Source organism: Semicossyphus pulcher, unplaced genomic scaffold, assembly GCF_022749685.1.
Source record: "Semicossyphus pulcher isolate SPU_LCO1_2020_fin unplaced genomic scaffold, fSemPul1.0.p SCAF_16, whole genome shotgun sequence".
In the NCBI taxonomy this organism is placed as follows: domain Eukaryota; kingdom Metazoa; phylum Chordata; class Actinopteri; order Labriformes; family Labridae; genus Semicossyphus; species Semicossyphus pulcher.
In genome coordinates, this window is record NW_027211670.1 from 23,908,567 (window position 1) to 23,920,676 (window position 12,110).

The 12,110-nt window shown below is 44.9% G+C and overlaps 1 protein-coding gene across 2 annotated transcripts in view; it reads left to right on the forward strand.

The window, feature by feature from the left end:
* The first annotated feature begins 262 nt into the window (after positions 1–262).
* Positions 263–12,110, forward strand: part of srcap (Snf2-related CREBBP activator protein) — a 36,301-nt gene continuing 24,453 nt past the window's right edge. The window contains exons 1-8 of one of the 2 annotated variants that reach the window (XM_069663983.1): positions 263–445; positions 1,914–1,990; positions 2,344–5,282; positions 8,697–8,738; positions 9,049–9,309; positions 10,935–11,120; positions 11,224–11,364; positions 11,576–11,768. In XM_069663983.1, coding sequence (XP_069520084.1) covers positions 2,583–5,282; positions 8,697–8,738; positions 9,049–9,309; positions 10,935–11,120; positions 11,224–11,364; positions 11,576–11,768 — 3,523 coding nt within the window. In that variant the 5' untranslated portion in view covers positions 263–445; positions 1,914–1,990; positions 2,344–2,582. The remainder of the gene's footprint in view (positions 446–1,913; positions 1,991–2,343; positions 5,283–8,696; positions 8,739–9,048; positions 9,310–10,934; positions 11,121–11,223; positions 11,365–11,575; positions 11,769–12,110) is intronic. The other variant, XM_069663984.1, reaches the window with a different exon arrangement.

Genomic DNA, 12,110 nt, shown 5'->3' on the forward strand with positions numbered 1-12,110 from the left:
TCCGAATACTGTCAACTATCGCAGTAATGTAATTAAGTCGGTTATTTATAAAAATCCTCGTGGTTACAGTAAAAAAAAACCGATCGAATAGAAACATTTCATCAAGTTGGACGCTAAAGAACAAACTACAACCAGAAGTATCAACATTTCAAGTGGCGCGCTTGACGATATCTCGCGAGATGTCAGTGTGCTCTGTACTTTGTCAGCAGCAGCGATCCTCCACCATTTCGCTGCGTAAAGTCTCCTCCCCGCGACCGCTACATTCTGCGCCGAAACCCAGTCTCTCCCGGTCCGTATTTTAACTTCTTCCCACAGACCTAGTGGTACCTCGTTGGGTACCGGGAGACAGTTTGGATTACTGGCATAACGGATTGAGTGTGATTTTACGCGGATGACGACTCCTTCAACGAGAATTTAGTAAAAGAAAATTGGTCGGAAATTTCAGGTAGGTGGGAACTTAAGATGGCGGCCTTGAGAGGGAGGGGGGCAAGGAGGAAGTAATGGGGGAATTGAGGGGGGGCTCAGACTAACGAAAGGACACAATCAGACTGCATGTCGCTTGGTAGTATGTTGTTGAACATACTGCGTTAAAATGTATTTGTATTATAATTAACTGAGCCGGAATGACGAAACAAAAAGCAACAGCAGCGAAATCGATTCACTGAGACTGTGCTTAACGAAATACATCGCATTAGAAACATCATTTCCTTGTTGTCGCTTCCAAAGTGCCAGCCGTGGGACAGTGTGGGTCCCCCTAAATCCCCCGTTTAATCATTGCAAAATTTATATGGAACTTTAGAAAATTTTATATTTGCTCTTTTTTATATTCCGGTAGAAAGTAGTATGTATAAATGCTTAAAACGTAATAATTTTAAATCATTTATTTTTGTAGAAACAGATTTGACCCCACGCAATGACGTCACGAGCGATTGTTCCCCTCTGTAGTGCATGCAGAATCGGGGTCTAATGCGACTTTTCAGATGTTTAGTCTCATTGCTAAGTAACTTATCAAATGTGTCCACATAACCGGGATTCTTTGAAGCTGGAGCAGCATTATGTAACTGCGGGTGGGATGGGGCGCCTGCGCATCAAATGAACGCACCCTACTAACTCTTGTACCTTGCTAGTTAGCAAGCTTTCCTTAAGTGCCACCCAAGCAGTGTTTTTGTAAAAGCTAGCGTTAGCTAGCTAACCACACTAGCCCAACCGGCAGTGTTAGGCGTTAACCATTTAATTGTATAGCTTTTGGAAAGAACACGATCACGAGCTTTTGGAATCATTGCCACATAAGGATAGGGATGAAAAGTCGATTCATTTCTCTTCTTTTCATCTGCTATACGAAGCCAGAACACACAACTGCCGAATAAAGACGCAATTTCGTATGGTATATATTTATCCACAACTTCATGTGCCTACAACTCCTAACAATTTATACAATTTACATTTACAAGAGCACAAAATGAATGACTGGAGGCCCGCGCGCTTGGTCACCGGCTTTTAGCATGAGAGCGCGTGCTGCAGAATTCCTAACATCTTCCTGTGGGCGACTGCAGCAACTTGGAGCTAGCTAACGGAGCATCTCGTTTAGCGCTGCCTCACGGAGTATTTTTATTACCGCTGCAGATGCCCTGCTAAAACAGTCAGATATACCAACCATAGTCCTAGCAGTTGTTGGCTAGCCTGGGTATCTGAGTGTTACTGCTGCTCTCGTGACGTGACATGTTACTCATCGTCCCACACATTGTGATATTTTTGTTTACCAATATCACATCTAATGAAATCCATGCTAGCTTTAGCTCCAGTTTTATTGCAAAACTCACTATAAACCCAAAACCGTTAAGTTGAGGGATATGCAGTCCCTCCTTTGGTCTAAATAATAAAGTTCCCAATCCGTTTTTTTTCTGCTTCCTCAGAATATGTGGAGGGGACCCTAATTTCAGCATCCTGGAAGTAGAAAGCACAGAAGATCTGTGTCTCACACCACAGACAGGTGAGAAGTTTTTGCTTTGTATGCATCCACTAACTCTGAATGTTTTATCATGTCAAACATTTCCCATTAGCTATCTTATAGACTTTATTTAGTCTCGTGCAGTAAGTAAGTTTAGTCTGATGTAGATGTAGACGTGTCAAAGCTTTTTTTTTTTTTATCTCTTTAAAGACAGTGAGTTGGATGACTTGCAGGCAGTGAGGAGCATACAATGTCATCTATTTGTATAAGCACATATACAGAAAAATAGCCACTGCTGTATTGTTTTGTTTAGTTATTTTCCCTGTGCTCTTTAAGTCCCTCAATAAGTTTCCCACTTGGTCCAGACTCATTGTTAAAAATCTCTATTCCCACAGGTGCAGTGTGTAGCCGGGGCAGCACAGAGGAAGGAAGCTCTGGGGAGGAGGCGGTGCGGCAGCGTGCCCCTCCGGCTGTGGATGTGCTGGGTGGCAACTCCCAGGCTGCACAGAATGTGGCTGGGGAGTCACCTCGGCATGCCCCGCAGCCGGTCGCAGCTGCCCCCCGCCCAGTCCCTCCGTTCACCAACCCGTCCACTGTGCCATTGCCAGAGAGCAACAACTCAGCATTCCTCGGCATGGATAACACACCTGAGACTCTCCCAATCAGCAGCAACCCTAAGGACAACATCTCAAAAGGAGTCCTTGCTGAAGGTGGCGGAGTTTCAAGGTCCTTGCCAACATCCCTCAGTGAGGACTGTGGTTCCTCTGCTGAGATGCAAAGGCCTCCAGCTCCCCTTTGTCCACCCCTCACCCCAGATACACAGATTGACAGCACAGTGCAAGAGTTGCAATACGGGTCACAAACTGATAAAGAGAAAATCCTCTCACATAGTCAGACAAACCAGATCCAGCCACCTAGAGAAGGTTCTGGACTTGTGGTTATTACAGAGACAAAGGAGAAACAAGCGGTCACTTTGGAATATAAACAAGAGACTGGAACAAACCTCGAACTTAGTGGAAAAGAGCACACAGGCGGGAGTATTCTCCCTCAAACCCAATCTCAAGTCTGTTTCACAGCCTCATCTCCATCTGTCCCACAATCAAGTGTTGGTTTTAAGGTCCAAGACACGACAGAACTTGGGGCTGTGGAGCAGTCTGACAGGGAACCACATGTCCACGCAAATCAAGGGAGCCATATACCTCCGTCGGGAGATGCGGAGCAGGCAGGTGTTCACCAGGACTCAAAATCATCTCCGCTCCCTTTACCATCAACTGACAACGGGACTAAACAAACTGACCTTTCAAAAACACAACCTCAAATCATCAAAGAAATCTCAAATGATGCCAGAGATATTCAAAAAGCGAATTCTTTGGGATCAGTTGAGATATTTGTTGACTCTTCTCACACAGAAACACAGCCTCCATCTGCTGAAATACTTGAGACCCCAAAGGCAAGAGAAACACTTCCCGGATTATACGTTTCTTCTGGAAAAGACAGCTCACTGTCTCGCAGTAACATCCAGACGAGCTGTGAAGGAGAGCAGGTTGAGAGTAGCACAGGAGAAGAACAAACTGACACCTCCTTATCTGACTTCACAATGCTGCCAGAGTGCTCCTCCACACAGGAGAGCCCCTCGAAACCCTCTGCTGCACCCCCTCTGTTTGACACAGGCGTAGTTGTCTCACTGCAGGCGGAGCAGGTTGTTGAATCAGAAACATCTCACCCCTCTGATCAAATCTCAACAACAGAGACACAACTGACTGCTCAAGAAATAGTAGTTGTCAGAGAGGAGGCTCACATCAGTGGGGACTGGGCTAACATGCACCTGAATCAGAGTTACCTTGTGCAGCACGAAGACGGCAGCGTCTGTGAAGCTGCCATCGTGAGCGAGCTGAACTCTGAACTCTCTGCTGGAGAACCAAAGCTGTATGAAGAAGGCGTTCAGGCGGATATGGAGTTACACTCGCAACCTGTGGAGGTGTACGAGTTTTGCGGCCTGGTTGAGGAGGTCGCTGAGGAGACGGTCTGTGCCACCAGCAGCGCACAGATAGCTCACTCTCCAGGATACGAGGTGAACTTATTCAACGCGTTACTGGAAAACTCTGAAGAGCACCTAGAGTCGCATCTTGAACCATCTGTTCACACAATTAATGAAAGTGGCACTGTCATTATTTCCCAGCAGCCCTTGCCTTTATCACATGATGCAAATCAAATACAGGCTTGCTCTAATGATGATGATTCACATAGTTTGTCCATAGAAAACACAGCAGTCTCTGCTGTCGGGCAGCATGTGGTGTTAGAAGCTAACCCAGCTGGTGAAGTGGATAACTCAAGTGAGGTTTGTTTAGTTGAAGTAGCTGCTGTTCCATCTGACTCATTCACTAATGAGCAGGTCAACGCAGCAGAGCAAACACAGGTGAGTGATTCTCCTGTTGTTCCAACAGAACCCCCAAAACAGGAAGCAACAGCTGCTGGATTACCTCTCATATCCTCAGTTGTTACTAGTGTGGACATCTCGGTGCATGTTTCTCATGTAGAAGATCAGATCCCAGGCGCCACTGTTGTTGGTGCCACAGAGGCTCCATCACTGAGTATTCTGAGTGTGCCCACAGAAACCAAACCAGAGGCTTCCCGCACCACTTGCTCCTTTGGTATAATTAATCCAAATCTGCTCGTTCTTAAACCAGGAGAAACTCCTCTCCTGAAGCACCCACCCTCCCTTTTGGCACATGTGTCCAAGCAACAGAGTGCGGCTGGCGAGCTGGCCAATGCCCACAGCTCTTGCTCTGGCACGGTGTCTGAGGAGTGCCTTCCTCAAACTGTCCCAGCAGCAGACTCTTTATGTGCGTCTGTGGCTCCTGGCAGCGACAAAAATCAGACGCAGTGCTCCGTCAATAATACTCCTGTGACGACGGCTCCGCCTACAACGAGCGGTAACATCTCCCTTCACCTTGACCAGGCGGCGTCTGTCACCCACACACCTTCAACAAGCAAATCTGACAAAGAGGCCTTAACTGTTAGCGAAACTTCAACATGTGAAGCAAGTGATCCAAAAGACGCCGTCACCCCACCTGCTGACACCCTTTACACGCTCGCAGCGTCAGTGGAAGGGGAGGTTGTGGCATCTACCAGCCTTGAAGACCACATCGGCCAGCCTGACTCGCTCTACATGGAGGAGGAGAGCGAGGACATGGAGCAGGACGAGCCAGCGGAAGAAATGGAGGCTCAGGAGGAAAATTCAGGACAGGTTAGCAGTCCAGAGGAAGGCAGCGATGAAGAAGGGGACGCGGACAAAACTGAAAGCGAGATGACCACCCCCAGCTCGGCACACAAGGTATTTATATGAAGCGTTTGGTTTTTAAATCTATTCAGAAAGTTGTAGAGAAGGGTGGACAGAAAGATAATTAACGTACCCAGTGAGCATCAACTGAAAAGACGTTCAAAGCTGCTCCAAAGTGCGTTTTTTCACCGACTATTTGAAGGCGTTGATTAAACGCTTGTTTTGACCATACTTGAACTAGAAAATCTGCCTCTGTCAAAAGATGAATCACACATTAACACACACATTAATGGCAATTTTCGCATCTCATAAAATTAATATAAGTGAGCAGAGCAAATAACTGATTCTAAATGCAGTCGGATTAGATTCGAACTCACGAGAGCTGCGTTTAAGTCCAGCATTTATCCCCATCGGCCACCGAATTTGCATATCTCATAACTTTCCGTTTGGTATTTTGTGTCTAACCTTTATTCCACCAGGAAATAATCCCATTGAGATACAAAATCTCGTTTACAAGCGAGTCCTGGCCAAGACAGCAGCATAAAAAGTTTCACATACAGAACAAACAACAGACTAAAACCAGCAGAAAATGTATCAAACATTAAATTAGCAGCATTCAGCAATAAGACAGGTGCATTCACTAATCAGATGATCCATCACCCTGTTTTTATCGTCTTCCAAGCTAATAAACCGCTGCAGTTTGAGGTGACCCTGCAGCTCAGACGAAGGGGAACAAAAACATTAAAAGCACTTTTACCAAACACAGATCGAGTTCGAGGAGAGACAAACATGATATGTCCATGTGACCGAAGGCTGCAGCCACTGAACGTTTTAGGAGTCAATCGACAACACAAGTAAGAAGGCAGTTCATGTGGTATCGCCTTGGAAAGAAAGATGTACCAATGTTCCATCCTGCGGTTTTTAATGAAGACAAATCAACTTTCTTAGACAAGATGCAGTGATGGGTGCGGAAACCCAAACCAGACACAAATCACAACGCTGCACGAGTCCAGCATTTTCAGTGAAGATGAGGTAGCATGCATATAAAGAATATCACCGTAGTCAATAAATGATAAAAATATTTTTTTCTCAACGTTTCTTTCTAAAAAATAACGATAATTTCACCCGCAGTTATTTTGTGAGGTATAAATCGCCTACATCAGCATCCAGGGGTCGTTCTGCCTTCATAGTCCGAGCTGCACAGCCGAAGTTCCTGCACATGCTCGGTCGTCTTTTTGCTTCTTCTGTGGGAAATGTTTTAGAAGGGCTTCCTTTACAATGTCTCTAAGCATTCTTGTTAACATCACGCAGCTCATAAAGCGCCGTATTTCTGATTTTAATATGAAAAATTAAATGCTTTGTATTGAAGTCTGTGTAGACCGGATTTCACCAACCGCAGCAAAATTCCCAGTGAGCATTTTTCTGTTGAAAAGACGTTCAAAACTGGTTTCACAGACTATCAAATGTTTGTTTAGACCAGATTTCACCTGCTTCTGTCACAACACTAATTTTACATTCACATACATATTAAGAGACATTTCTCAGAGAGGCTAAAATGATTGTATAACTGAGCCGTGCATCACAGTCACCAACACATTTTTTTAGCAAAATGGGTTGACCTGGATTTGATCCCACGATGACTGCATCTAAACCGAGCACTCAACCCGGTCGGCTACCAAGTAAAATACGTTTCCGCCAGCATCCAGGGGTCGTTCTGCCTTCGTAGTCCGATCTGCACAGCCAAAGTTCCTGCACATGCTCAGTCGTCCTTTTCTTCTTGTGTGGAGGATGTCCAAAACGGCTCCTTTACGATGTCTCTGAACCTTCTTGTTAACATCACACAGCCCATAAAGCGCTGTATTTATGATTTTTGTATGTAAAAGAAAATGTGTTGAAACTACTGGAATTTCACCAACCGCTGAAAAATGATCTTTTAATAAATGTCGCTACAATCATCGCTTTAAAATTAAATTATTATCATTAAATGAATCACTATTATAATCCTCATCATTATTATCATTAAATGAATCACTATTATAATCCTCATCATTATTATCATTAAATGAATTTCCCTTTGGGGCTCGATAAAGTTATTTGTCTTTGTTACTTTTGTCACTCTTTCATTGCTAAAATGAACAAACTAACAAAATGATTAAACAAAAATGTGTTTCTGACACGTTGATGTCATCAGCGTATTTTAGCCAGTTTGAAAAAAGGTTGAATTTATGTCTTAGATGTTCAGAAATGATTTCACCCTGTTTTCCTCGTTGAAATCCTGATTAGTGCTCGCTGGGTAGTAGACACTGAAGCGCCTGCCAATGCTATTTCACCTGATGGTCTAAAAGCTAATTAGTTCTAATTCAGAGCTAAATTTGCTCACATGATTGGATATCGTATATCTTGCAAGCTGTTAGAGCAAAAACTAACTTTAATCTATTTTATTAAAATCTGGGCTACACATAGCCGGACTAAATATAAATATAAATATGTTTGTCTTTTGCTTGCTGGGTTGTGACAGAAGCCGGTGAAATCTGGTCCAAACGTTTAATCAACAACTTCAAATAGTCGGTGAAAAAACTTTCACTTTTGGACGTCTTTTCTGCGGGGGCCATAGTCGTCATTTTTAAATGTCTTTTCCACTGAAAAATTCTTGCTGGGATGTTTCTGACACGTTGATGTCGTTTTGTAGCCGGATGAAAAAAGGCTGAAATTATGTCTTAGACGTTAAACCCTGATTTCATCCTGTTTTTAAACCAAATTTCAATGTTGAAATCCCGGCTGGTGCTCACTGGGTAGATTTTAAAGGTAAGAGTCTGCGTTGTAGAAGTAAGACTAAACAACACTGTGCCTCACAGTAACAAAGGGTTTGTCCTTGAATGCCAAGATGAAGCATTTGTGTCCGATGCCGTGAAACAAAGGCGTAGCCGAGGTGAAAAACACACATCCTGTATCCTGACATCTTTTCAGCAGATACATTGGGATTAAAATGATGCTAATGTGTGTTCATTAGCTATTCTGTGGTGAATCTTGTGCTTTCAGACTGATTTCACCTCCTAATGTGATGCTAAATTGAATGCTACAGTGATGCATCCTGTCGAACAAACCCAAAGCATTTTAGGCTCCATAGTTGTATTAATGTATGGGGTGTACATCACAAGTTTCACCGTCGTTACATCCCTAATTTTAGTGTGATAGATGATTTTGTGAGCTGTAAATTAGCTCTTAAAATCACGTCTGAAAACAAGACAATCATTTGTTATCACACAAAGATAAACGCCGTCATGTCATCACGCTTCTGTGATTCATATCATGTGTGCTGGCACCTTTACACAGTCTAAATATGGCATCGTTCCACCCCTCTCTCTGCATGTGGTCTTCATTCATGTCACTCGTGTGAACTCGTGTTTTCATTATGATTTAGTCTTTCTTTTAAGTTGGCCGCATGCTAAGCCATGTGTGTTTTTCCAGCATGGACAGAGCAGGACAGACAGAAAGGCACTGTTCCTCAAGGTAAGTGCTGGTTGTCAGTCAGGTTTCACTTTCAAAAGGATGTTCAGAGCACTTTCTATGCAGCTGCACTCTTGAAGCATTTCCACTTCAGAAGGCATTACCTATTTTGTTAGTTTAAGTTCTGCACGTAAGCTGATAGACGATCACTGATAGGCAGTTTAGACGCCCAACGCATGGCTGGATTGACTTTAACGCTTCTTCTTACCTTGTTCTTGCATGTGGCTTTCATCTGTTTGCATCTTACTGCTCTCCCCTCTCTTAACTTCATTTTTAGACTAATTACCTCATCATCTTATCTTTCGACCTCCAGGTACGCCAGTGGATATCAGACAGGGTCACCGTGAATTCATCTCCTGCCTCACCCTCCTTCTCCTCTCCGTACCCCGGACCCTCATCCAGCAGCGATTGGTCGACGCCTCGACGGGAGAGGTCCTCACCTCTCAGGGGTCCTCATGGGAAGTTTGTTTCTCCTTCCTGTGTCGGTGGCTACAGCTCCTCCTCCTCCACGCCCGATCAGGCCACTCCTCAGCGCTCCCGTGGACACGCAGACATGGCAGAGCAGGCGAAACATGTGAGTGGGCTCAAACATATCAAGTGAATCAAAATACCCTCCTGAACAGCTCGCAGACTCATCAGTCATCTAGACAGTTTCTTTTTTTTAAGAGTATTTTTTGGGCTTTTTGCCTTTTATTTATAGGACAGCTGAAGGGGGAGAGGAAATGTGGGGAGGAGAGAGAGGGGGATGACATGCACCAAGTAGATCAACAGACCGGTAGTCGAACCTGCGATCAGTGCATCGAGGACTTGAGCCTCTCTACACGGGGCGCCTGCTCCACCAACTGAGCTAAACCAGCGCTCCCAGATATTTTCTAACGTGTTTGGTGTTTAGGATTTTAAAATCTGGTTGATTTGGTCAGGGATTTTCAAGCTGGACCAGGATGACCAAAAACAGAAGTCTATAGCCCCTTTTACGCTGCAAGTTCAAGGCGGGATTATTACGCCTCTGTTACGCCTCGTCTTCTACTTAAAGTAATAATTTTGAAGATTTTCACTTAAATAAATGTCTGTTAAGACACTATCATCGAATGAGGTAACACAATGGTGATTGAGCCTATGGCCCACTGATGAAAGCCTTTGCATGTGCAGTATTACAGACTGGGTGTCTGTGGCGACATTCACAGAAAAATTCCCGAGCGGCGCCCAGTTAGTGACGCGTTTTCCATCAGCCAGCAGTGGTTGGTCTGCCAGAGAGGGTAGGCGGAGCTAAGCGGCTGCTTTTCCGCTCTCTGCAAGTGTTGCGAGTAAACAGTAATCTACTATGGCTGAACAAACAAAGAAAAGATGGATGACTACAGATACAACTTCAACAAGAAGTGAAAATCCAAAGAAGAAGAAACAAACTCGACGCTCAGATGAAGCAAACAGTCTGAAAAGGAAAGCGACCGTCAGCCAGGAAAATCAAGAGTTACAACCGGAGCCGACCGTGGACGTCACACATGCAGCACTGTCTGGATATCTGGGGAGTGTGCTCCTGCAATTACTGTTTATCGCCATAGGTACCGCCAAAGAGAACGAAACTGAAGTCTTTGAGATTCTAACTTTAAGTTACAGAGGCAGAATGTTGAGGCGAAGTCGTTCCGCCTCTGAGCTGGCATCAGAGGTAGTGACAGTGTGTGCGTATGTGAAGCATGCGCCGTTTGTTTACACCTCGTGCACATTTTACTTCCATAAAGCCTGAATGCTGAATGTAAGAACACACACAGGGGTGTCTTTACGCTGGGGTTGTTTGACGGGGGCTACAATGAGCGACATACTGATCGCAGGTTCGACTCCCGGTCTGCCGATCATTTGGTGCACGTCTTCCCCCACTCTCTACTCCCCACATTTCCTGTCTCTCTTCAGCTGTCCTGTGTAATAAAGGAAGAAGGCCTCATAACGGGGGAGCTTCTTTATGGCGCTGAGGATGCGCGTGTTTACATGAGATCTGGCAACATGATAATCTTAATGATCTCCTGCAGTGTGTGATTATCTTGTATGTGCATGTTTGAGATTAGATAGAAAGAAATCCATGAAGTTTGTCCTTACGTGCGTGATGCAATCCAGATACTCTTGTAGTCTCACCCTGGCCTAACTCAGAGCTTCAGAAACACTTTAATTTGCCGTCAGGATTTACCGACTGGTTTCTGTGTCCTTTAGGAAGCCGACATCGAGCATCGAACCCAGGCGCTGAAGCGAGAGGGTTTCTGGTCAATGAAGCGTCTCACCCGCCTGACAGAGCCGCCACGACCCAAAGTTCACTGGGAGTACTTGTGTGAGGAGATGCAGTGGCTCTCTGCTGACTTCGCTCAAGAGCGGCGGTGGAAGCGAGGGGTGGCCAGAAAGGTACGTTAACTCTCAAAGGGTGTAAATGTAATTGTTTGAAGCTTGTTTTAAAGGTTACGTTAAAAGATATCTAATGATCTGGCTTTGTTTGTTTGTCTTTTAGGTGGTCCGAATGGTGATGCGACACCACGAGGAGCTGAGGCAAAAAGAAGAGAAGGCCAAGAGAGACGAACACGCTAAAATTAGAAGAGTCGCCTCGTCCATCGCAAAGGAAGTGCGGGCTTTCTGGAGCAGCGTCGAGAAGGTACAGACGACTCCCAAAAACCGAGCAAACAAAACATTCTGGCTGTGGAGTTTGGAAGGATCACGATTGTTTGATGCTAGAAATAAAATGCACTGTACTTTCCAGATTATAAGATGACTCAACAAGTGAAAATAACCAGGGCCTTATGTTTGTAGCTTTTATTTCTGCCTTCTTTTAAATCAAAGTGAAATGCTGGTGTTTGTCTCTAAAGGTGGTGCAGTACAAGCAGCAGTCCAGACTGGAGGAGAAGAGGAAGAAGGCTCTGGACCTTCAGCTGGACTTCATCGTCGGACAGACGGAGAAATACTCGGACCTCCTCAGCAAGTCGCTCGCACCCAGCAGACCTGCTGAGACGGTCCCTCCGACGCCCCAGAAATCTGTCCCACCTCCAGCTGACGAGGATGGTAAGCAGAAGAGGAGTTTACTGTCTCTATGTTGTAGCTATAAAGCTGCCTTCAGAGCTGAATCATTGGCTCAGAGAGGCACGTTGTCATAGCTACACACCAATGACTGAACCCTCTTCAGCGTCCACAGAGAGAAGCGTTGATGGAAACAAAAAGCTGGTTGTCATTTCCAAGGTTATTCCATCTTTAAGAGAATCAAGCATGTTCTGGAGCAAATCCCACCTGTTTACCTGAGCACAGAGACATCTCGTCTTCACCAAGATGATGTTTTATTGAACTATTTGTCAGTGCAGTCAAACATTTCTTGGCAGAACATTTAGAGGCTGCTGTTCCTCCCCGCTC